General features: G+C 37.5%; 4 protein-coding genes across 9 annotated transcripts in view; 2 read left to right on the forward strand and 2 right to left on the reverse strand.

Annotated features, from left to right (window-relative positions):
* The window catches only part of LOC111805433 (protein SABRE), a 22,362-nt gene extending 20,230 nt beyond the window's left edge, over positions 1-2,132 (forward strand). For 2 of the 3 annotated variants that reach the window (XM_023690533.1, XM_023690534.1), the window contains 4 exons: positions 199-522; positions 617-784; positions 1,088-1,466; positions 1,660-2,132. In XM_023690533.1, coding sequence (XP_023546301.1) covers positions 199-522; positions 617-784; positions 1,088-1,466; positions 1,660-1,811 — 1,023 coding nt within the window. In that variant the 3' untranslated portion in view covers positions 1,812-2,132. The remainder of the gene's footprint in view (positions 1-198; positions 523-616; positions 785-1,087; positions 1,467-1,659) is intronic. The other variant, XR_002816671.1, reaches the window with a different exon arrangement.
* Positions 2,133-3,140: 1,008 nt separating this feature from the next.
* On the reverse strand, positions 3,141-12,551 carry LOC111805434 (GATA transcription factor 19-like). Of its 4 annotated transcripts, none has more exons than XM_023690536.1 (12): positions 12,474-12,551; positions 12,025-12,310; positions 10,010-10,096; positions 9,799-9,932; positions 7,521-7,628; positions 7,293-7,407; positions 6,497-6,556; positions 5,843-5,908; positions 5,686-5,757; positions 5,030-5,110; positions 3,678-3,746; positions 3,141-3,590 (listed from the first exon to the last, which is right to left on the reverse strand). In XM_023690536.1, exons 2-11 carry the CDS (start codon positions 12,292-12,294, stop codon positions 3,681-3,683), a joined length of 1,059 nt encoding a protein of 352 aa, XP_023546304.1. In that variant the 5' UTR covers positions 12,295-12,310; positions 12,474-12,551; the 3' UTR covers positions 3,141-3,590; positions 3,678-3,680. The 4 variants fall into 4 exon arrangements, with proteins under 4 accessions (XP_023546304.1, XP_023546305.1, XP_023546303.1 ...); XM_023690537.1 differs by having other exon boundaries at positions 12,025-12,333; positions 12,474-12,544; XM_023690535.1 differs by having other exon boundaries at positions 12,025-12,382; positions 12,474-12,522.
* A 1,065-nt stretch (positions 12,552-13,616) lies between these two features.
* On the reverse strand, positions 13,617-19,590 carry LOC111805436 (GATA transcription factor 25-like). Its single transcript, XM_023690539.1, has 7 exons — positions 19,050-19,590; positions 18,751-18,834; positions 18,530-18,663; positions 18,253-18,360; positions 17,948-18,053; positions 14,155-14,214; positions 13,617-14,043 (listed from the first exon to the last, which is right to left on the reverse strand). The coding sequence occupies exons 1-7, from the start codon at positions 19,335-19,337 to the stop codon at positions 13,933-13,935; spliced, it is 891 nt and encodes a 296-aa protein (XP_023546307.1). The 5' UTR covers positions 19,338-19,590; the 3' UTR covers positions 13,617-13,932.
* Positions 19,591-22,517: 2,927 nt separating this feature from the next.
* LOC111805216 (VIN3-like protein 2) lies at positions 22,518-25,612 on the forward strand. The gene is made up of 4 exons (XM_023690162.1): positions 22,518-22,804; positions 23,269-23,905; positions 24,134-24,453; positions 24,619-25,612. Exons 1-4 carry the CDS (start codon positions 22,756-22,758, stop codon positions 25,437-25,439), a joined length of 1,827 nt encoding a protein of 608 aa, XP_023545930.1. The 5' UTR covers positions 22,518-22,755; the 3' UTR covers positions 25,440-25,612.
* Positions 25,613-26,114: the final 502 nt, after the last annotated feature.

Raw genomic sequence — 26,114 nt, forward strand, 5'->3', positions numbered from 1 at the left:
TTTCTGATAATTGTTAATAAGGGGGGGGGGGGGGGAGGAAAGATTGGATTATTTCTTTTCATTTATAAAAAAGGGAACTGCTGGAGTTGTGATCTTTGGTTTCCCCTGTTGAGATCGCTGGGATTGATAAAACTTGAGTTGTATTCCTTCTTTGGATCGTGCTCCTTCCTTCTTGAAGTCTCGGATACTTCCATGCAGGCATCGAAGACACAAAACCTTAAATCTAATGCTGGCAGCAGTTCAGGCCCCGAGTTAAGAAGAACATCTTCTTTCGATAGGTCATGGGAAGAGACTGTGGCCGAATCCATTGCTACTGAACTTGTCTTGCAGAGCATTACCACAAATGGATCACTGGGCTCTGTTGAGCAACCAGATGAATCAGGTAGTAATAAATTGAAAGATCCCAAAGCGATCAAAGCTGGTCGCTCATCCCATGAAGAGAAAAAAGGGATAAAGGCCCAGGATGAGAAAAGATCTAGACCTCGAAAGATGATGGAGTTCCACAATATCAAGATAAGCCAGGTTAGCTCAGTCTGTAAAGTTTGTTTTTGAATTAATTGTTGAAACAATATTTTGTAGATTCCTTTTTAAATCACTCAACGAAACTTTGAAACAGGTTGAGTTGTTGGTTACTTACGAAGGATCAAGATTTGTCGTCAATGATCTAAAGTTGCTGATGGATACATTTCATCGTGTTGAGTTCACTGGGACTTGGCGTAGGCTATTTTCTCGAGTTAAAAAGCATATCATCTGGGGAGTTCTGAAGTCTGTTACAGGAATGCAGGTGAACTTTTAGATCTAGTCTTCCGCATTATAACACTAGTATCGCACTTTTTTTATATTCCAGTAACAACCACGTCTCGAGTTCCCTCCAAACATTATAGTTCTCTTTCGTTTCCTTCACCTTCGAATTCATCTGCTTGCAAGTCACCAATGCATTGCTTGGTTATATGATGAACACTCAAACAACTAAGCTTTTAGTGAGAAAGTAAAGTTGATTGTAGTATGTTTTTGCATTTAACTGGGTTGAATTCGAGTTTGTGGATTACTAGGCCATTATTTACAATCTTAGACACCACTCATGCAGGGTAAGAAGTTCAAAGACAAAGCACACAGTCAAAAGGAAAACAGCAATACGGTTGTTCCTGACAGCGACTTTAATTTAAGTGACAATGAAGGGGGTCTGGCAGGGAAATCTGATCAACATCCAATAACCTGGCTTAAGCGGCCAAGTGATGGGGCAGGTGAGGGATTTGTTACTTCCATCAGAGGTCTCTTCAATAATCAGCGTCGAAAGGCGAAAGCATTCGTCTTGCGCACAATGAGGGGCGAAGCTGACAATGATTTCCAAGGTGACTGGAGTGACACTGATGCTGAATTCTCACCTTTTGCTCGGCCACTCACTATAACAAAAGCAAAAAGGCTTATTCGGCGGCATACTAAAAAGTTCCGTGGTAGACAGAAAGGTATCTCGACTTCTGAGCTATTTCTCTCTATCAAGTGTCAATAAGTATATATACTCACTCGAGTAACAGGTCGAGCCACAGCACGGAGGATTATAGAACTTGTCTCTCGATATGACCCTTCTGAATAATTAGATAACAAATCATTTCACATAGTATTTACTCTGAAACTGAAACTGAAAATATAATGTAACAGGTTCGACTTCTCAACAAAGGGAGTCCCTTCCCTCGTCCCCAAGGGAAGCCACTCCATATGAAAGTGACAGTTCTAGTGGGTCGTCACCATTTGAAGATTTTCTTGAACAAGAACATCTGGAGCAAATGAAAGAGGATCATTTGGAACCTTGATGGCCTGATAAGACTTAACAGAGAATGCGTATGAGACTGCCGCATGTCCACTACTTTGACTAAAAACGCACGTAAAATTCCAAAATACTTATGGTTGAAGCCCCCTTCGAAACATGGCCAAGATAATAAGAGCAAGGCATCCAAAACGGCCCTTGAAGAATGAAGCCCCACCCCAAATTTCTCTTTTGTTTATAGGTTTGAGTACACGAGCTCATAAATTTGTGAGCAACTGGAAATCCAATTTTGTCCGTACATATATTGGTTATGGCATATAATAACAATGATATATCCCAAGTTCCCAACCCAATTTCATTTCCACTCTCTAGTTATCTTGAATTTCTGGTTTACTGACGTGATATTTTTTACAGATGCCTTAAATGCATTAAAACTTCTTTCAGTACACATCTTTTGTGCTCGATCTAAAATAAATGTCTACAAATTTTCGACGACCTACTTTCGTTGAGGGTTTATAAAATGTTCGTTCATGTGCTACATGCTTAACGACGACCCCTATGTTATCATCATCCATCTTTAGGAGAAGACCTTTGAAATTCAATCCATAGAGGGGAAAAACTATTTATTCCACCATCAACAATCCAGCATAGCTCAATTAGTTCATTCATATATCTTCAATTAGGAGATTAAAAAGTTGATATCCTTAGCAATGTTGTCTACAAGTTGCACTGATATGCAATAGAGTAACATAGTTATACATCGTGAAATGTAAAAATCAAGACCTCGTCCCTAATTGTCGAACATGAAAAAACAAGTTCATTTGATACAACTGTGAGTGAATTTCGAACTTGAATTTTCAATTTTATCAATTTAACCCATGAATTTGAACAAGGTTTGCAACCAATATTTCCTCAACAAAATTTAGCAATAGTTTACATCCAACCAAAACAATTGACAAAATTCAACCAACTAAACACTCAAAAATCATAAGAAAAATATTCAAACCCCTCCTGCATAAATAAGAATCCATTGCAAAACATTCCAATCATATATAAACCACGCATTTCCTTGATATTGAAGCACATTTCATTGATACATAAATGCTATTTAAAATAGTGTCATTCAACCATGAGAAATGGTTCAATAATCATCACCCCGGTATAATTTGCAAGTAGCACCCACGCCCATGATGATGATGGGAGGAAAAAAAACAAAGGATTATGACAAGATAATTCGTAAATTTTCCTTTCAAATGATTTCTATACATGCCAAACAGAACAGTACAAAGCTTCCAATATTGTAAGTGGCATCCATCATATTCTACACTAAATAGGTCCCAGATGAAGGGGGAGGGAAGGGGGGCCATCACTGGAATTACAGGGCTCGTAATGTGCAAGTTTATTCTATTAGCAATTGCTCAAGTCATTGTATATCAAATTGTCAATTAGAAGCAAAAAAGAAAAGCCCATCTTATGATACAAACACCACAAGCATTTGATCCCTTCATCATTATGACGATAAATTATGGAAGCAGACCTTCAAATAAAATTGAATCGAGTAGTAACCTTACCAAACGAATCACTTGGATCATACACCGATTGAAGAACTCAAGCGTATCCCCTAACAACTCGACTCGTACAGTGAACACACATAGTTTCTGGCAGCAATATCAACACTGTTAGACGACCTAACTTAAGCTGAAAGCAGCGTGCAACGTCCCAGCCAAAAGATTGACCACTGCACACTTGAACCTTATGTCATGGAAATTTTTGTAATTACACAAGTCCTATCTGCCACTCCATGGTTGATAGTAACTTTTGACATCTAGGAATTATACGGCCACAAGAAATTATTAACAGCCGAAGTATTATTTGAAATCTCCTAGACCTATTGCCTTAAGCAAACAATTACCTTCTAATCAAAGTTAGTGGGGATGTCTATATCGGTATCCGAAGGATTAGCAAGTTCAATAAGAGGTTCCTGAAGATAAAAACTAGTATAAGCAAATGAATATCAACCCAAAAAATATTAAATGCAGCAAATCAATACCGCTTTGTGAATTAACTAGTTCAAAAGTGAAGGAAGTATTAGCAAAAAGTATTAATTGCAGCAAATCTATAAAGCCACTTGCTAATGCAATTACGGTCCGTCTATATCTATCAGCACCTAATCTAAAAAAGTTTAGGATGCAACTAGCTCAGCCAGCAGCCGCCATCAGATGGTTTATACAAGCAAAAAATAATGATAACAGCTTAGTCTATACTTGAAACAACAACTTTTAACTAAGTTTCATTTCAACTAATATAAGGCTTGCAAGAATTTCTAGCATCTAATTTTAGAGGTCAGCAGAAGACAAGGTTCGTAGTCAAAGGCCTCAAGCGACAATGTCCAATGAAATTTTAAGAGGATGAATTACAGACTATTAGGACAAGTATTACTTTGTATCAGAGTGGACCTTACATTTAGTTTAACTTCTAACTGCCTGAAGCAACACAAGGGAGAAGAAAATAGTAAACGCATGAAACGGAAGAATAATTTATACATAGGCCATCTACTGGTGTGATTGGGTTTGGTTAAACAGAGATTGTGAATGTCTAAACCTCCGATTCGGACTAATTTCTGCATTCTATCATTTCACTCCGATTTGTTCTTCTTTATCGAGAAAGGACCGAGGCCTCCCTTTTTTGTCCATCGAACAAGATATGGGTCATCTTTCCACAAATAGTTCCTGAATAATCTGTCTACATCCGAAGCCATTTTTTGTGGCATTTCAAATAGAGACATGTAGTATATTGGGAGGGTGGATAATGTGGCTTGTATTAGGGTGAGTCTTTCGCGTTTTGAAGTATAACATGATGACCATGTTGACAGCCTTCTTTCTATTTTTTTCAATAGTAGTCTTCCAGGAAAAGGATTTGTGTTTCCTTTCAAGGGTGATCGTAGGTACATATTCAGCTACTATTTCGACATAATCCATACGTATGATCAACAGTTTAAAGTGATATACTGAAAACATGCACAATGTCAAAAGATTTCCAATTCAGATATGAAACAATCTGGATGAGATATCCAAAGTGCTTGACTTGGATTCGAGCAAGTATTTGAAGTTAATATACTGTGAAATCTTTTTTATAAGATTAAATATTTACTTCTCCAAATCATAGCCCAACGAAAAGCTGAAGTAGCTTTGCCCTTGCCAAAGAAGTCATTCAAACGAAAGATAATTCATTATATTTATTTTTTAAAATAAAAATAAGCAATACCTGCTCATCGCCATTTGTTGAATGATTGGCAATTTGCATGGGCAACGAATTTGTAAGCTCTACAGTGGTTTCATTTATATCCTGCGCCACAAGAAACATCAAGTTACTTTGGAATTGCACACTTTTTATTGTCAAGTATTTTGAAGCAAAGTGGTCAAGGATTTATTTAGTTTTCAACACTGAAGTCTTCAAAAACACCACAAAAATAGAAAATAGACAGAGTGATGCAATATAGCATCTGTGCAGGTTAACAAGATTCTCATAAATCAAGCATCCTCGATTTATTGATCCAGCGTTCAATTCAAGAGCAAACTAGCTAATGAAATTATGCAATAGGGTGACTAAGACAAGCTTCAAATATAGGACAAATCTTTTCAAGTGGAGGAATACATCTGCCAAGCACCTTTATCTGTACAGTAAACAGATATAAGAGCACCAATCTTCCATGAACCAATTTGTCAACACAGACTAACTGGGTGGAAGTGCTGATTTCCATAATGGGGTTAGATAATTTAGGATATCTTAGTGAAAAGGTGAAGCACCTACTCCAAGGTAAAAGCAGGGGTACATAAAGATCCAACAGAGACTTTCAAATGCAGGTAAATTGAAGTCATATAAGAATAGGAGGCATAAAATCCACTAAGATATGAGCATACTTCCTCAACCGGGTCAAGGGAAGGATTACTGGAGCCTTCGGTCATAGTTTTACCAGGATCCTCAGGAGTTCCCTGCATATATATTGTATGCATTGGCTTGCAGACAAGACAAGCTAGCCAAAAGGAATGTATTTGAATGGGGGAAAAAAGATAGTACATGTTCATCCTGGATGCCCGAAAATTCTCCCTCCATGATTGTGGGTTTGACATCCATTGGGGTTTCCTGCAAAGCCATTGAAGTCATTGGAAAAACCATGTATTTCAAATACATGAACATGGAATAACAGCATACGAGCTTTCCATGAATCAACCATGTATACATACTATAATTTTTCGGAAAGAAGAACTAATCATGCAAACAAAAAGACATAAGAAAAAATAGCATAAAAGATCATACAAAAAGAAAAGCTGGCGACAGAAAGTTAAACACATAACATTATGCACCAAGGAATCTATCATCCATTATGCGTGGAAGTGCAAAAATTCATTCACAGTTTTCTTAGTTCGTGGGAATGGGATATCTTCCAAGTATTTTTAATTGATTGTGTAAGTTTTCCCTCTTGCACAAATGACTCTTTACTTCAGTTGGAATATGGCAAATGTTTGAAGGAAATCAAGTCTCCCAAGTGTCCACCAAAGGGATTCCCATTTACCTTTTGCCTTTTCCTTTCTTTATTTTTTCCCTAATATGATAGATTTGAGAACTTTTTGTTATCTCCCAATTCAAGTACAGTAAACCTTAGGCAACGAGACAAGACATTTTCAAAATGAAAAAAAAAAAAAAAACAATGCTGTCTTTTATATGACATACAGGTTCCATATGATCCAGAGATACATTTCTCCCTCCCTTGCTGAGATCTCTCAACGTGCCCTGTAAAACGAATAATGCCGGTAAAAAAAAAAAAAGAATAATGCTAAAGAAAATGTTGCAGAAGAGAAATACCAACAAATACTGCATGAAGAAATAATGTATTAATGAATATGGGCATCTGAAAGCAGCTCTTTTACCGATAAATTTTTTCCTAGATCTCACAAAAGAGTGATATATTATCATTGATTTTCATCTCTGTCAGGTTGGTTGAAAGGAAGATAACTGGATAGGTTAAGGGTTCTTGAAGGAACTCTTTTCGGGAAGCATTAACACTCGAGATATATGTCCATCCCCAAACCGGTGCAACTTTGGCAAGTCTTATGGAGGAACACAGAACCAATCATTTTTTTCCTTCGTCCTTGTGCCTGGCAATCTAACTTTTGAATTCTTTTGAAGAATTTATTTTAACTTAAATACACATTGCACAAACCAATTTTCGAAACCTGGCTCGTTGAAGTTCTTAGTGCCCCCACCGGCCAAAGAACCAAGAGTTTGATTTTAAGAATCTATTTTATTTCGATTCTCAGTGTAAACACTATAAACCTTTTGGTAATTACAGCAACATCTCTAATGCACTAATTGAAAGACATTTGTAACTTCCTTGGCGCACAGTTTTCTCCATTTTCTAACATCTCATTCTATATAACAGTAAAAGGAAAGGAAAGGAAAAGGTATTCAAGATGTATGAGGGCATCCTAAGTTAGAAATTTATAACACTATTTCTTAGCATACAAACCTTGTTTGCCCACATCAGACCACATGCATTGCATAAAGTCCTAGGTCCAGCAGGCCCACGACGCATTGCAGGTGTATTGTTCTCGCTAACACCACAATGTTGACATTTTCGCAAACTGAAATATTTTAGAAAAAGAAAAGATATTGATAGAGGTATAATAACAGCATTAATAAAAGATATCCAAACAATATATTGTTGAAAAGGGACAGATTAGAACCATGAACTCACACAGTTTCAGAACGACTACCATCTTGGAGGCAACTATGTGCTGACTCCCAACTTGAAGCACGTGAACCTTCTTTTAAGGATGCAAACTGGCCATTCTTACGGTGCATCCTAGAACAACAATGAAAAATAGTTGAATTTTGAAAAGAGAAAAAAACATTGTATTTCTTCTATATCATGAAACAAATACAAGGACTTCTTAAATACCAATGAGAAAAAGAATCATACAAATATAAATGGCAAATACATACCTAATACACATCTAATATTACAAAGATACAAAGGAAATCCAACATTCCCCTTCAAGTTGGTCTGTAGAGGACTTCCATAGCCAGCTTGTTGAGAAGTTTATCAAACTGTCCTTTTGAAAGATCTTTAGTTAGCATACCAGTTGTTTGTTTTTTCGTTGGAAGATAAGATATACATATTACATCTGCATCAATCTTCTTCTTTTTGAAATGCATGTCAACTTCAATATGTTTTATCCTATCAAATTGAGCGAAATTATCAGTTAAAGCAATGCCCTTGTTATTAAAATAGACTTGTCCAGGTGTCTTTGGGACACTTTCAAATTCTTCAATTATCCTGCTAACCCATATACCTAATTTCATGGGTAAAAACTCTAAATTCGACTTCAACACTACTCACTACTACATTTTATTTTCTACCATGCCATTAACTAAATTTCCTCCGACTACCTAGAGGCAGATCTTCTATCAATAGTACTTCCAGCCCAATCTGCATCAGTATATAGTATAACTTTAAAACGGTCATGTTTCATGCAACATTGCGTTAGAGAGATCTTGGCCCCAAGTAGGGACAAGGTCGAGCCAATTGACCTGACCTAGTGTAAAGGCAAGTCAGTTGAGTCGCAGAAGATTGAACATGCATACACAGGCAACGTGTGTGACCGAACAAGCTTGGATTCCGCACAAGTTATGTTTGGTTGGGTGAAGACAAACCTTGTCTAAAGTTCAACGAAGCCACAAAGACGGGCAAAAAATGTATATGGGGCTTGGATTCCTCTTAAGGCTTGTCGTGAGCATGTCAAGACAAGACGTGCACACACAGGCGACGTGTGTGACCGAACAAACTTGAATTCTGCACAAGTTATGTTTGGTTGGATGAAGACAAACTTCGTATAAGGTTCAACAAAGCCACAAAGACGGGCAAAAAATATATATGGGGCTTGGATTTCCCTTAAAGCTTGTCGTGAGCATATTAAGATAGGACGCCGCACGGTTGAAAATGTACAATCATGACACAATACAACAAAAAAAAACTTATAGGTAAATCAGAATATATACAACAAGTTGGAAAAATAGGTTTAAGACATTCAAGATGGACTACAAAATTCAAGAATTCCTAGGCATCCTATTTATTAAATAGGTACCTTTATCTTTTATAAAATCACTCAAATATGCATTGAAATACTAATTTACATTGTCTAAGTGTAAAATGTTGCTTTTGGTCTGAAATTGAGTTTCAACCGTATCATAAAAATATTGAAAAGATTTCACCTCATATGTAACTGTCATTAAGTAGACCCAAGATAGACATGTGTGACCGTCAATAAAGTCACAATCAACTTTTTACCACTAGGAGTCAAAATTTTAAAAGGACCCAAACATCACTATGGATTAAGTAAAATGGTTTGAGGCTATGTAAGGCTTTGGTAAGTATGTGGATTGATGGGTTTTTTTTTTGCAAAAATGCAACTTTCCCAATGAAACAAAGTGCCATCAATATTTTTTTAACAAATTTGGAAGCAAATGTTCAAGATAGAGAAAACTGGGATGTTCTAACCTACAATACCAAAGCATTGTTCATGAATAGAAAGGAGAATGGATACTACAAAAGATGAACTAGTCATGTGATCAACGGACGAACAGGAACTCTGGATGTGAAGATATCGTCGACAATAGAGTTGTTTTAGGATGACGGGTAGGGTTCCAACGGTGATGACGAACGCGAAGATACCATTTTGGAAAGAGAACAAAAATATAGATCCAACAAAAATATATATATTACAGAAATAAATAGCAAATATATACATTATACACATTTAATATTATAAAAATACAAGGAAATCCAACAAAAATGAACATTAGAATTAAACGTCCATAATTCATAAATTATCAAGTTTGGCCTAAACGTGTACTATAGGAAAATTACTTCATGATTATCAAGTTTTGTTCGATGAGAGAAAATTCTAAGAGAAGCAGAACAAAATCCAGGATAAAAATATAACGTCGATAAGCTATAGGCTAAGTCATCATACCTCTGTGCAACCTCTTTCCGTACGGTGTACCTAATTTTCTTGTCAAAACATCTCTCTTTCCGCTTTTCACGAAACCGAACCAGGGAGGCAATTCTCCGTGATAAGTTGGAGCGCTTTGGGGTGTCAACCATACCCTGAAGATGGCAGGAACGATCTAATATATGAACATAACCACATAATATGGAGTCTAAATTTCCATGATTTGCATTACCCTGTTATTATCATCGTATGGTACATCCATTGTAGGCACACCGGTTGGTACATCACATCCTCCAAGAAGTAAGAGAACAGCTTGTACCTGTCATCAAAACCAGGTAATTCTTCCAAAGAAAACAGACTCCAAACTATAATGGATTTCAAGATTAATGAACAAGAAGATGCAGCCATAATATGTAAACTTAAGAAAAAAAACCTAGTGAACAAGAAGATGTCAATTCACCACCATGTACCACATGCTCAAACTATTCCTTCAATGGAACAGCAGAAAGTTTCTGCCTTCATTACCATTATTTCTTTCCTGTTTCTCACAGAACCTATTTCTAGCTAACTGTGTCTAGTTCTTACTTCATCTCATTGTTTAGACAGGGCCAACCTGTCGGCCCTGTCAATGATATCAAATCTAAAACGAAAATTGAGATAACTATAAAGATTCAGAACTCTCATGTGTATCATAGGTGTCACGTCTGGTGCAAAAAAAAGGTAGTCATTTCCTTATCTAAATCAAATTGGTAAAGGTAGCCATTTTTAAAACGTGTATGCTAGGGAGAGGTTTCCACACCCTTATAAAGAATGTTTTGTTCTCCTCCCCAACCGATGTGGGACTTCACAATCCATCCCCCTTCGGGTCCAGCGTCTTTGCTGGCACACCGCCTCGCGTCCACCCCCCTTCGAGGCTCAACCTCCTCGCTGGCTCATGGTCCGATGTCTATGTAACGCCCCAGATCCACCGCTAGTAGATATTGTCCTCTTTGGGCTTTCCCTTTCGGGCTTCCCCTCGAGGCTTTAAAACGCGTCTGCTAGAGGAAGGTTTCCACACCCTTATAAATGGTGATTTGTTCTCCTCCCCAACCAATGTGGGACATCACAATCCACCCCCCTTCGGGGCCCAGCGTCCTCGCTGGCACTCTTTCCTTCCTCCAATCGATGTGGGACCGCCCCCAAATCCACCCCCTTTGGGGCCCAGCGTCCTTACTGGCACACCGCCTCATGTCTACCCCCTTCGGGGAACAGCGAGGAGGCTGGCACATCGTCTGGTGTCTGGCTCTGATAACATTTGTAACGGCCCAGATCCACCGCTAGCAGATATTGTCCTCTTTGGGCTTTCCCTTTCGAGCTTCCCCTTAAGGCTTTAAAACGCGTCTGCTAGGGGAAGGTTTCCATGCCCTTATAAATGGTTTGTTCTCCTCCCCAACCAATGTGGGGCATCATAATCTAACTCTGATACCATGTGTAACGACCCAAGTCCACCCGCTAGCAGATATTGTCCTCTTTGGGCTTTCCCTTTCGAGCTTCTCCTCAAAGTTTTTAAAACGCGTCTGCTAGGGAGAGGTCTCCACAACTTTATAAATAATATTTTATTCTCCTCCCCAACCGACGTGGGACTTCACATCAAACATACTCAAGTAAGACAAGAGAACAAAATCAATCATCCCAAATTTCAATGAGAGGAAATAGACATGGTTGACTAATTGACAATGGTATGGTAGTCATCCCATTCCCGGGTGTAATAGGTGTTGACCATGTGATCGTTAAGGCAGCCCACAATTATGTGGGTGGTCACCAGATGTGCATGTTTCCCTTCCATTGAATAGTCCAATGAAACACGAGAGGTTGCCCCCAAGAAATTGGGAATGATTATGAAACATATCCAAATGCCACAGCATAAAGCTCTGTGAATAAAGCGTCTGACAACAGAATTTCATACTACAACTCAATGATAGAAAAAAACAGGAAAAAAAGAGACAGAAACTAAATTATGAGAATTGCACATGAATGTACTATATACTCATTGAAAAAATACGAATAATCTAACAGTTTGAACAAAAGTAATCAAGGATGTCTTCCCAAAGTCTGTCTCTCCGTTTCTCAGGCACTCAGAGTAGCATAAAGACACTGGTTCAGGTTCATGAAAGTCTCAGCAACTCCAGCTTGTTCAAATTAAGCATAACTACGAGAACAAGAACATATACTCATAACAAAACTGCCAGACAACAGGCGAAGAGGTACCTTTTCGGGAGTAACTGCAGGGAACACATAAACTTCGCCCTCGAAAGAAAGCGTAAGCTCACTAGTTCTAGACGCCATGACCAACCCACCATGCTTCACTACGCTCACCGAAGTCATATGAGCCCCTTCGACATCATCCATAACATCTCCGCCGCCGCCGCCGCCACCATCATCTTCATATTCACCATCGTCATTCCCCATCATTGTAGGAACTTGGACATGTTCCTGGAAGGGACGCGCTTGCAAAGGCTGAGGATTTGCAGCCGCCATCAGTTTGTCAAAAGCCCTAATTGCACCAGAAAGGAAGCCCTAACCAACAATCAGCTTCATGGGTTCCACGAAATTCCGAAAACCCAGGCTCAATCGAAAATTCGAGCTCGAATAAAGCTTCAGAAACCAAGAAGATAGAAAAAAGTAATTAAAAAATAAAAAATAAATAAAAAATCTACCAGAAATGGTTAATGGATTTGCTAGATGTGCCCTCGTGCTTCCTTGGAGAGACTCAAACGGGTAATTTTCAAATTTCCGTCTTTCTTGTTCTTTCTTTTTTTCCCTAAATTAACGAAAATAATGACGGCGACAGTGGGACCCACATGATTTGACGGCTACCGTTGGTCAACGGGTGTCAAGGCCAATGGATTCATGGGGCGGCAGGATTGTTGGTTTTATAATCAGATCCAACGGCTGTTAACAGCCGCTGAATGGATAATGTTTGTGAAATTATTTCGGATATAGAAGTGGGCCCTATTCTTAAATAAATAAAGCCTTTACTATGTCTGTTTCTCGTTGACTATCTTTTTTCCATTTCCCCTTTTTGTCTATGGACACTCTCGCCAACTTTCATTTATTCAAAGGGCAATTTTAGCTTTTGGGGCCCCAATTTTTATTCTTGCCTATCTAAAAAATAAACGGTTAAGAGCCATGTCAAAAAATCCTCAAGTGTTTAACAAAGGACTCTAAAAGAAAGAGGAGTCGAACCTCAATTAAGGGAAGGCGCACTTTGTTCGATGGGATGTGTTGGATGAAAGTCCCACAGCCTCTAATTTAAGAAATGATTATGGGTTTATAATAAAAAAAATACTATCTCTATTGGTATGAGGCCTTTTGGAGAAACCCAAAACAAAGCGATGAGAACTTATGTTGAGTGGACAATATCATATCATTGTGAAGAGTAGTGTTCGTCTAACATTACTCTAATACTATGTTAGATGAACACGACTCTACACAATGGTGAGTAAATTGCCAATTAAGCATTAAGTATAACGTGTTATGAAAAAATCTATATGAGTCCAAGCCTTTAATATTTTAGCTCGCTAACTGAAACTTAAAAATTGTCTTACGTAAGTTTTTAGAGTATAGCCAAATTAAAAGTAAGGTCTAAACGAGACTAATAAAATCTAGCAAATATAAATGTAGCCACACCCTAGTGAGGCTGAGAGAAGTTTCTGAGATTAAGACCACCATTAAGTCGACCCTTTTAGCCCGTTGCGTCCAGCATTTTTAACCGACTTAATAGTTTGGTCCCTAATCAATCTAATGACAAATGTATACATCATAATAAAATATAATGGAAAAAGGTAATCACCGGCATGAACACAAAATGGTAATTGACATATATTCTTTTTCTCGAGCTCAGACGTTCAAATCTACACACCATGAGGGATATCGAAAATTTGTAGAGAGAAAAAGAAGGCAATCAGCAGTAGTTTATAGGGTAGGTAAGAGGGTGACATAATGAGGAGAAGATGTTTTTCTTCTCGTATTTAATTTAAGGCATTGCTATATCTGTACATTCTACAACCCACGTTGTAAAATTTCCAAAACGAGGGCGTGATGGAATGAAGCCAGAAGCAGCCAGAAATGGCCTTTTTTTTTTTTTTTTATCTGTAATGACAAACGTAATTCTTTCTAATGCTCAGCCATTAAAGTAGAGGTATCACCATTTGGGAAAGAAACGAGATTGTTTGGTGCATGGTTACCACGTCTGCAGTCGAAGTCCTTGGCAGCATCACTTTCACACTAAAATGATGAAATTAGTTGGGGGTTGGAACATGGAATACAACATATAAAACCAGAATGAGTTCATCAAAAATGAAACAAAGAAGAAGAATTTCGACAATCGGTGCATACCTGTTCGGCCGGAGTCACCCGATGGTCCTGACTTCTCTTTGAAAGATCCTTTAAAGTGCCCTGCAATGTTGCATGAACAAGACATTGAAAATTGGATAGCTTAAAAGCAGATTGTTCAAGAGAATAATGAAGTCTTAGCAGTAGTGATGCTCGGCTCAAAATGCGAAAGCAAATGAAATCGCCAATTAAACAGTATACATAACGAAATAGACGTTCAAGCATAGAGAATAGCAGGGGTGAAAATGGGTCGGGCCAGGTCGGGTCTACTACTGCAGAACCAGTCCAACCCCCACTGGTTCAGTTCTGCAAAGGATAAACCTGATCCGACCCAGTGTCGGTTTTAAGGTTTTTTTCTTTCCTTGGATTTTCGACGTCAAGGACCACTCTTGCTCCCTATAGTTCCTTCCTCCCCAAGCACAGCAAACACTCGAAAAATCCTCCTTCGACACGGAAATTCAACACTCTACAACATCAAAACCATAACCCCAGACAACCATACAATTTACAGGAATCTCAACAACATAGAAGGGTAAAAACAGAGGGGGTAGAGTGGGTAGTTAAAGAAGTTTGAGGTGAAATCCAGATGGGGTTCTTTGTTTCTTCCCTCAAACTTGGAGAGATTTTGAGACTGATTTGAGGAAGATGAATCAGGGATGAGATGGAAATTGTTGCAGTGGAGATAGTGGATACCACGTTGGAATTCGTTAGGGAAAGATGTGGGCAGCATTGGGCGTTAAGAGAAATAGGAGGAACGACGTTCGTTGTTTGCCAGCATTGGGGAAGAACCACCAGAGTATTTTGCCGCTCACTAGAGGGAGTGTCGTCTCCTTGTGAATGGTCATAGTTGGACATTGAAACTTGAGAGAGAAGGCTGTGAGTGTGAACAAGGATGGCGCAAAGGGGAAATATGAGAGAACTAAACCCTAAAATGTCGGTGTGGATTTGTTGTTTTGATACAGATCCAAACCGAACCTCGGTTATCAAGAACCAGCACAAACCGAACTGATTCGGTTCAAATTCTTACACCTCTAGGGAATAGGGATAATAACAAATGGTAACAACCATAATAGGAATAGAAGACAATTGTAAAATTCACATGGATCATCAAAATAGAAAAATCTAAACTTGATATAATAGAAATGCAAATGCACTCGACTCCCTCACCTCCAGGGGCATCAGCCACAAATTCTCTTACAATAGGATAAAGTTTAACATTCTGACTTTTTGAGTACTATAATCTTTAAAAGTTCTTGAAAATTTATTGGCAACTATAAAATATCAACTATTATATATGAAACTTAAAATCTACCACAAGTTAGGAGGGTTTTGTTCTGCCCCCGTTCACCTTGTAAGTGCAAATAAAAGAAGCACAATCAAATATTAAAACGATCTCACTATGACTGTAACGTTGAAGTGTGAATTGACACTACGCATGCATAATCATGTATGAATATAGTTCAAGATTCATATATCAATTTATACACGTGATGCATAAATGTATTTTTATAAAGCCATAAGGCAATAGAAATAATCATAACATTAGCAGGTATGCACGCCACCACACACAGTCTGTGCACGTCTGCGTGCTATGTTTAGTATATAGGAGCATGAGAACAGGTTTATTCAACCTGAGGGTGTTTGTGGCTCAGTTCCCTGACCATGGACCACTTTCAACTGAACCCACAGCAATCATTTCCAAATTTTACGTTTACCAGGATCAATCAGCAGTAGTTAAGAAACCACTGTAGTGTCTCAACCAAATATACTCGGTTTGAATTGGTTCTAGAACTTAATAATCCATTCCAAAATCAGAAACACTGATAGTTCTCTTATTTATATAACAAAGAGAAATGTATTCAAACACTTGACAATTCTCAACCCAAAGGCGAGGGGGTCATTAATTATTTACTATTTCCAGAAGTTGCACACCGCTGAATCCAGTCAGAGTTTTATGCTCAAAACTGCAGTCACAAACCAATTGGGAGAACACTGGAAATTTTGGTTATAGAGAGGCACCTTGAACAAAGATATGGGCAGTGGGGTTCGCTCTAGAATTCTTAAAAAAGACGAATATAATGGGTGTGCTTAAGGTGTTCCATGATTTTGTTGGGAAGGTTCTCATCAACTTAAAAAAAATACAAAAAGGCTCAGTCACACAAGCCCACAGGGGCACACCGAACTAACCAAGGCCCACACCTTGCACAGAGGTCTCTCCTACCCTCTAAAAAGTATGTTGTTCTTTCTCTCCAAAGCCCTCAAAGAATCACACCCCATATTCTCACAAAAACCTTCCTTTTTCGTGAAAAGGAGAGGTATAATGGAATTTTTTGTTGTTTTTTTCTTTCTTTTTTTTTTTCTCTTTTTCTTCCTCACATGATCGAAAACTGACAATTGGGCTTTAACAAAAAAAAATATACAAATTTGGATGCAGTAATGATCCACAATGAAGCAGTGAAGGATTTGAAGGGAAATGGAAAGCTAGTTATATAAAGCTAGGAAAAATCAAGTTCAAAAGGAACATCTAAAACGTTGGGAGATTTTATTGGGATAGTGCTGGGTTGGAGGGTGACAGTCATTTAATCAAGTTGAGTTGAGCATCCTTGCAGAAGATTTAGGATGGGATGGGGGTGGTAGGTCTAGGGAAGAAAATAATTTTCAGAACTTAACCAAGTTCAAAAGGAACATCAAAAGAAACTGCATGGAAGAGATGAACAGAAAGTGAAAGAAGCAAAGAGGACAGGCGGAATAAACAAGAGAAAAGCAAAATAGGATAGAGATAGAAATAATTATTGAACAAGAAAATTAAAACAACAATCAAGGGAGGTCAGGCAACCAAGAATCGAAGGAGAAAAATCTCAAAGAAATTTTAACTAAACCTCTATTAATGATCAAAAGTTCATCAACTCTATAGAGAAGTTATAGCCAAATAATCCAAATAAACCAACTAACTAACTAGAAAAATAAAAAAATGGTTAACAATTCAAACAAAAACTACAAAACTACTTCTAATTACACTACATCAAGAAGCAGCAAAATGGAAGAATAAAGGGAAAAGGGAGATATTTTCATGAGGTGGCGGTGTGCCAGCAAGGACGCTGGCCCCGAAGGGGGTGGATTGGGGAGTCCCTCATCGATTGGAGAAGGGAACTAATGCTAGCAAGGACGCTGGGACCCGAAAGAGGGTGGATTATGAGATCCCTCATCGGTTGGGGAGGAGATAAGGGTGTGGCAACCTCTCTCTAGCAAACGCATTTTAAATCCTTGAGAGGAAACCCAGAAGGGAAAGCCCAAAAAGGATAATATCTACTAGCGGTGGACATGGGCCGTTACAGGTGGTTACTTAGGTAATAGAGAAGCAGAAAGATTGTGTTAGAATAAGAAGAAAAATGCAAGAACGGGTGAAAGTTGTTTGATATAGAAATTTTTAACCACGTCAACAAATTTTCTTAAAGACCAATAACCACCAAAAAGACCCAAAATAACCTATACACCCTATCATCACCTTTTCTATTTCCACTGGTGACCTCATCCTAAGGCAGCTAAAGCCTAGAATCATCGTGCCCCATACAGATCAATGAAAATGACAACACACCCAAGCAAACAAGCACTCGAAAACAAAAGTTCACACACAATTAGGCAAAAGCATAAAGATGACGCACGTTACATCATAAAAGCCAATAAGTTCCATGCAAAGGTCTGGGATATTCATTAGCCGGACCATCAAGGGAAAGTGCAGCTTTCCTAAAATATAATAAATAGTACAAAGTATCAACTTCTTCAGGATCATACTTACCCTGTTAGCCCAAAAAAGTCCACAAGCGTTACAAAGTGATCTAGGCCCAGATGGTCCTCGTCGCATCATTGGGGTCACCATTGAACTTACGCCACAATTTGTGCATCTATAGAAAGTACAAAATTGCATAGGTATAAATAAGATTTTTGATAACAACGTATATATATAAGATATAAACGTGAATCTGGCATATAACAGACTACAAATTCTGATACTGAAATGAAATGCCAAATTCCACAGGCAGCATTCAAGTGTTAAAATAGTTGATTCACATCGTTATAATTTAAAGGACCGTGAAAACTCACGAAGTTTCAAGTGGATTTTCATCTCGACGAGACTCTGAGACACTGTCATGGCTATACGAACCATCAGGCTTCTTGGAAGAAGTAAACTGTCCTTTGTTGCGTTGCATCCTGCAATTACTTTATCAACTTAAATAAGAGATCAAAATCCCAGAGTTCTTTCAAATGCAAAAGATTGAGTGGAAACACAACGTGCACGAACTAAAAAACGTCTAATGTACGAAACTGCGATAGAAATAAACAAAATTCAGCCGGTAACTTAACATGTTTAACGCCAGACCTGAGAGCAACCTCCTGACGGACACCATATCTAACTTTTTTGTCAAAACATCGCTCCTTCCTCTTCTGTCGAAACCGATTTAACGAGGCCGCCCTTTGCGGTTGACTACTGCGACCGGGTAAATCAATAGCATTCTATAAAATATGAAGGAAACAAATTAAAAAGTAAAACATACATTTCTCCTAAAAGAATGTCATACTCATACAAGTCTCCAGTAGTACCCTCTGATTCTGATTTACCAAATCCACGCTTTGCTGACCCGAAGATAGTTCGCAGCCACCCAACAACAACAATACTGCTTGAACCTATAATGCAGGCGGAATGTCATTATTCTACAATTAACCAACCTAATGTTCAATTCTCCCACCCCTTAAGGCCGCCATAGAAATTGAGGAAAAATACAATGTATTCCATTCTGAAAACTCACAAGATTCATAAACCCGGTCCCATTACGATAATTCAGAGCAACGAGAAGAAAAAAATTGAAAAACTAAAACCCTAAATCGCATAACCACTTTACCTTCTCAGGAGACACTGCGTCGAAGAGATAGACTTGACCACGGAACGAAAGAGTGAGCTGGCTTGAACCATCGCTGCGTTGAACAGCCATATCCGAACCATCACCGGCCGAAACATAGACAGCATCTGGGTTGAGATCCTCGATCATGCTGCCAACTCCAGCGCCGTCTTCGAGCGAGTGAGCTCCGTATCGAACAAGGCGATTATCCAAGGGCTCGCCGGTGTCGCCGCAGTCCGGGGTGGAGGCGATCTGGTCGCCCATGGTCAACGGTTCAGCTCGTCCGTACATTAACTCCGGCAGAACAAAATCAAAGGTGTTTGCAGCATTGCAGAATGGGGAAATCAGGAATGGCCGGCGAGAAAATTAACAGAACAAATAGATGAGAATCGAGGCCGACAAACAGACAGTGGAGGAAGAGGAGCTCAAAGAAGCCTGTGTGAAGATGTCGCGGAGTCTGTAGTTACAGTGGCCATCGTTGCGTTTGGGAACTCTTGGAAGTGAGAGAAAGGCGTTCGACAGAGGAATGTAGATTAAAGATTTCTTCAAAATTAACATAATTTATAAAATAATTACAAAATAATGTCATATATATTATTTTTTTAATTTTGGCCCATAAAAAATATTTTCAATTTCCATTTATTATTTTAGTAGAAAAAATTCTAAATATACATTTTTAGAATAATTTTAAATTTTATCATTAATTTTGTGTTTTTTAATAAAATTTAATGGTCTTTTCCATTTATGTATTTCTTAAAAAGGAATATTTTAGTCACAAAATTCAACATTTTTAGATTTATTAGATAATTTCCATTAAATTGAGTAACTAAATTAAGCATATAATTAAATGTTTATTATGAAAATTTACGTGTGAAAAAAATATAATAAATTATTATAGTTTTTTCTAATTTATAAATTAACATTCACAATATTTATATAAATCTATATATCATGTACTAACATAATTTTGTAAAGGTAAAAAATAAAAATAATAATAATAATGTATATAGAGTGGATTTTCAAGCCAACATTTTATATTTTATAAAATACAGTTATTTTATAATTTGTTAACTTTTATACACGTATATATATATTTATTTTTTATTATTTTTTATTTTATTTTTTTTGTCCTGTTAATTACGTGCATCGTACATATTTTCTTATTCGTAAAGAATGAAGGGCATTGAAACGAAAGGCAAAGACGCACATAGTGGGTGATCTTCAAGCTATCTCGTTGTCTACAGAGTTACATTGTCGTTTGATAAGGAGAATGTAACGACCCAGATCCACCGGTAGCAGACATTGTCCTCTTTCGGGTTTCTCCTCAAAGCTTTAAAACGCGTCTACTATGGGAAAGTTTTCACACCCTTGTAAAGGGTGATTTGTTCTCCTCCCCGACCAACGTGGGACATCACAGAGAAATCCTTTAAATAACCATTATGTCGTCGAACACTAACTTGTTAAAAATTTACCTTGTACGAAAAATAACAAGGGAGTCTACTAAACAACCACTATATGAGAGCATTACATCGCGTTGTCTCGGTATCATTATAAACCATGTCACTGTAAACAATAGAACACAAGAAAAGAAACTGACTCGTAGCCTTGAAGTTTGACCAGAAAGAGACTGACTTGTATCATTATAAACCGTTTAACTGTAAACAATAGAACACGAGAAAGAGACTGACTCATAGCCTTGAAGTTTGACGGGATCCTTAACCCATTTAATACCTTAAATTTAATAGTTTCATCCAATTATAAAGTAAAATTAGCCTAATTTAATCCTAATTAGGAGGTATTAATTTTCTCAAATTTGAGTTAAATTTTGTGTTAAAAATATAATTTTTAATTATTATAAATCTCAATAATATATATGTGGAAGCCTGCCCAATCACGTGTTATTGGGGGCTGAAATTCCATTTTTCCCCATTATATTTTTATTATTGTTATTATTTTTGTCCCATTTAATTATTGAGTTTTTAACTTTAGTGCGTTTGACATTTCCCTTTGCTTTAGCTTTTGCCCAATTTTAGTCAATGATTGTCATTATATATATATATTCTTTTCACATTTAACCCAAAACGACGACGTAAGCAAAATAAATAAGTTACCCTTATGAATTATTATTATTATTATTATTTTTTTATTTTTTTATATTTGTCTTTGTTTCAAATTTTTTAAAATGAATAATTTTCAACATGAAATTAAATATAATTTAGTCGGTACATTAGATTAAACTCTTTAGTTCCACGATATATAAAACGAAAATTCGAACATATGACTTATTAATCAACGTTAGTATATCAACTAATAAATCTATGCGACAAAATTTTTATTAACTATCAAATCCAACATCTTGTTTCCAACCTTTAAATCTCATAATATACACGTAGAAACACAAATTATAACCTAATTTTTAACTATTTATATTTTAAAATATGTTTCACACCCGAATTTTTCTTAATTATATAAATTATTGGATGAAAGTCCGACGTCTACTAATTTAAAAAATGGTCATGAATTTATAATCAAGAAATGCTCCCTCCATTGGTACGAAGCCAGTCATAAGAGCTTATGTTCAAAGTGGACAATTTCATACCATTGTGGGGAGTCGTATTAGATCCATTAAGATAAATATTAGGAAATTGGAGGGATGGAATTTCCACACAATTTTTTTTTTTTCATTTTCATAAATTTTTTAGAAGAATTATTTACAAAAATATTAAATGATAATTTTCATTTTTTAATATAAATTATATATATATATAAAGTAAAATATCCAGATAAATCAAACAATATTTGACGAGTAATGTTTAAGAATTAAATAATTAATATACAAAATTTTATAATTATTTTTATCTTTTTGAAAAAGCTATGCCAATAAGTTAAAAAATAGCATATATTAATTATAATAATAATAATAGAAGGTGATATAGGAGCAATTGAATGGCCGTTGGGTAACTGCATCCACCTAGGAAGCGACCTAAATGCCCATATATCAACCCTAATATTTGCATGGAAAGTTGGGATCGTAGATGATACCTACAGCCTACCTACAAGTGGGTCCCACTCCCCAAGCACGAATCTCCACAATCCGATCTTAAATGCACGGCCGTGATTCAACGACCCACACCGAACTAACCATGTGAAGTGCCGCACCATAGCATTCCCTCCCTGGAGAAAAAGGCTTCGTCTCCCTTAAAACTTTCCGAGCGGTGATCACCGGAAACAGAATAAAAGAAAAAGTTATTATTTAAATAAATAAAAAATAAAAAAAAAGAAACCGAAGCCGAAATCCTCGATCACGTCAAATCGTACTACGCGGCGCGTGGTCTGTCACGCGCCATAAATAATAATTATTAAATAAAATTTAAAATTCTCAGTTCTTCTGGCCATTTCTTCACAGTTCCATACCAACTCTCGCATTTGTATATTAATGGTAATTCATATTTGTTATTAGCCCATAATTTTTATTTATTTTTTTATTATTTTCCACTCCGATTCTCTCTCCTTTTTCTTTTTCACTCTCTCTCTCTCTCTCTCTCTGAAATTCTCCGTCTCCGTTCACTGTGCTTGAAGAACTTTATCTTATATTTATTCTTTGTTTTTGGCCATTGAAGAGCCACTTTACAGTTCAAGCTATACGCTAATTTTCGTCTTTCATTTTTCTGATTTTTGTGTGTTCTTCTTCGTATTATCATTGCGTACAATGAGCGAACCAGAGGAGAGATTTTCCGGCTTAGATCCAGCGTTCGACGGTGAGACTTCAGTTTACGGTTTTGATTTTTGTTGTTTTTTGTTCTTCACAAGGATTTTGATCGATGTTCTGTTCGTCTTTGCATTTAAGCGCTATGTTGATATCAATGTCTTTGCAACTTCTTGGACAATGTCATTCATGTCGTCTGGCTTTAGCATTTATTTTGTTTTGGCTTTTTCTTTCTCTGTCTCTTTGCTTTTGGTTCTTCTTTTTTTTCCTTTTTAAAATTTCTCCCCTTTTTCCGAACAGTATCTTCATGTTTGATGTGGCTGTTTATCGACATTGTTTTTGATGTGTGGTTTCTCCTTTTGGATCATCTCTATCAGGCCATTGCATTGCACGATCTATTTTGGTGGATGTAATTTGATTTTTGTTTGTCTGATTTTGTTATTCACTTGTGATTCTGCTGCGTGTTTGGTCGAATGTCTGGATTCAGTGAACGCATGAGACATGCTTGTGTTTCAGGTTATGGAAAATGCAGCAGCAAGATGAGTATGGAAAAGAAGAAGGAGATAATCCATGAGATTGTTCTAAAGTCCAAAGCCGCCACTGAAATTCTTAGTTCTTTTACCCGTAGGGAGCTACTTGAGATCATCTGTGCTGAAATGGGGAAAGAAAGGAAGTACACAGGATATTCCAAATCTCAAATGATAGAGCACCTTTTGAAGTTGTACTCTCAGAAATCCGATGTTTCTTTACTAGACAAAACCCAAACTGGCCATAAGAGGCCCCGAAACACGGACCGATCATCGGTTGTGCTTTCGGATTCAAATAACAACACTTCCTTGGAGACTGATGAGGAATTTTCTGAAGTCAAATTTTGTCAGAATGTGGCTTGTAAAGCACCTCTAAATCCAGTTTTTGCTTTTTGTAAGAGATGTTCATGTTGCATCTGTCATTGTTACGATGATAACAAGGATCCAAGTCTTTGGCTGACCTGTGGCTCTGACCCTTCTAATGAGAACGATTCTTGTGGAATGTCATGTCATTTGGAGTGTGCCCTGAAGCATGAAAGGTCTGGAATTGTGAAGAATAGTCTCTGTGAAAAGCTAGATGGAAGTTTTTACTGCGTCTCGTGTGGAAAGATCAATGGATTGATGGGGTAAGTTACAGTTCGCACTCTTTTACTCCTAAGTTAGAATTCTTAGCTGAATTATTGTTCGACTTGGATACGTCTCCGAACGTGACGTATAAGACAACCGAATCGGTGTCCTATAATTTTTCGACATGCAGGCAATATACAAACTAGATTCACTAGCCACGTTGTAAGCCTAATTATATCTATATTTGGGTTAGTTTATCAACTGATTAGAAAGTTGCTGATTTACAGAAGTTGGAGAAGACAACTGCTAAATGCCAAGGAGGCCAGAAGAGTGGATGTACTATGTCTTAGACTATCCTTGTGTTACAAGATTCTTGTAGGGACAAATCTACACAAAGAATTGCACAAAACAGTAGAATTGGCCGTGACTATGCTGACAAATGAAGTGGGGCCCCTCCATGAGGTTTGCTTAAGGATGGCAAGGGGTATTGTCAATCGGCTGTCCTGTGGTGCGGAGGTCCAGAAACTATGTGCTTCTGCTGTGGAGGCCTTTGATTCTATGTGTTGCGGCCCTTACAGAGATTGTATGCAAAAGAGAGAAGCATTGAGTAAGTGTCATCTCTTCTTTCCCAGAAAGAATTGATTTCATGAATTGATATGTTCTTCCTCTTTTAAATTCGATTCGAAGTTGGAATTAGATGTGATGCTTATTATCTGTGTGATTCTGCCATGAAATTCCATTTTTCACTGTTCATTGCAATTTTCCTTGGCAGACTGTGAGATTCTATTTGAGGATTCTTCCCCTACCTCTGTGGTTGTTGTGCTCCAATATGATGATCATCTGTTAAAAGACTTCTTAGGCTGCAGGCTTTGGCATCGTAAAGCAAACGCCGAGGATTATCCCGACCAGCCATCTTTCATTGCATTGAAGCCAGAAAAAAAGTTTAAGATCAATGATCTTCTTCCTTCAACTGAGTACTACTGCAAGGTTTCTTTATTTAGTAGCACACAAGTGTTTGGTGTTTGGGAAGCCAAATGGGTCACCCCCAAATTATCAGCACCATGTCCAGCTTTGGGGAAGCATAGAAATGGAGAAATTAGGAACTCTGAACTACTTCATTCTCGGGCGGATTCGAAAAACAACCCGAAAAATCTTCATCCATTGGATGGAGGATTCTACAAGAGCAAATTTGAAGGGCTATACAAAAATCCCTCTCCAAAGAACTCAATCACTTCAATGAAACCAATATCAGTCTGTCCTTCCACTCCTTGTAAAATAAGCGAGACACGCACCCTTCTCGGTTCGAATTGTAAAAGGAGAGCTGAAGAGTCCGACTACGATTATTCTGTTAGAATGGTGAAGTGGCTAGAGCACGAAGCGCACATCGATGAGGACTTTCGAGTGAAGTTCCTGACTTGGTTCAGCTTGAAAGCATCAATGAAAGACAGAAGAGTTGTTAGTGCTTTTGTCGATGCTTTGATCGACGACCCACCGAGCTTGGCGGGTCAGCTAAGCCACACCTTCATGGATGAGATCTTCTGTAACCAGAAACCTACTTCGAAGCATGAATACTGCAATTGGATATGGCGTTAAAAGCTGTATAGGTAATGTAGGCTGTCTCTTATAGATTTGAACATACCATATCTTGCGCTAGTGTGAAACAAACAAGCGAAGTATGTAGGCCTTTTTGTGACTGCTGGCTGGCTGATTTGATCATGCTGTACTTGGTTTTGGGCTTTTGGAATGTCACTTTCAGATGCTGTTCATACGGTTCAACTTATTCATGAAATAGTTGTTTCCGATGCGTCAAACAGGAAACTGTATGGAGCTTTGTTTTTTCTTTCCTCCTCAGAGCTCACGTGGTTAGACTGTTCGACTGATGACGTGGATTGCCAAGTGGCATCTTTCGCTACCTGGTTAGACTGTTTAACTGATGACGTGGATTGCCAAGTGGCATCTTTCTGCACTAATCAATCGCAGGAATATTTCCTTTTAACTTGGAGGTTCATTAGTTTTTGGATTTGCTTTCAAAATTAGGCTCCCTCTATGAATTAGTCTTTTGGTTAAACATTTATTACTAATTAAATCATGATTAGGGGCTATTTAGATTGAGTTTGGATGAGCTTAAAACTAATGGATAGCTCTAAAAGATATGAGACATACGCTCCAGCCAATTGCGTCACTACTCCCTTTATTAATCGGAATACATTAAATTAGGTATGCTTCTTAATTCTCTTGTTATAAGGGCAATTTCATAATTTTATAATA

This window comes from Cucurbita pepo, chromosome LG11, assembly GCF_002806865.2.
Source record: "Cucurbita pepo subsp. pepo cultivar mu-cu-16 chromosome LG11, ASM280686v2, whole genome shotgun sequence".
NCBI classification, from domain to species: Eukaryota; Viridiplantae; Streptophyta; class Magnoliopsida; order Cucurbitales; family Cucurbitaceae; genus Cucurbita; species Cucurbita pepo.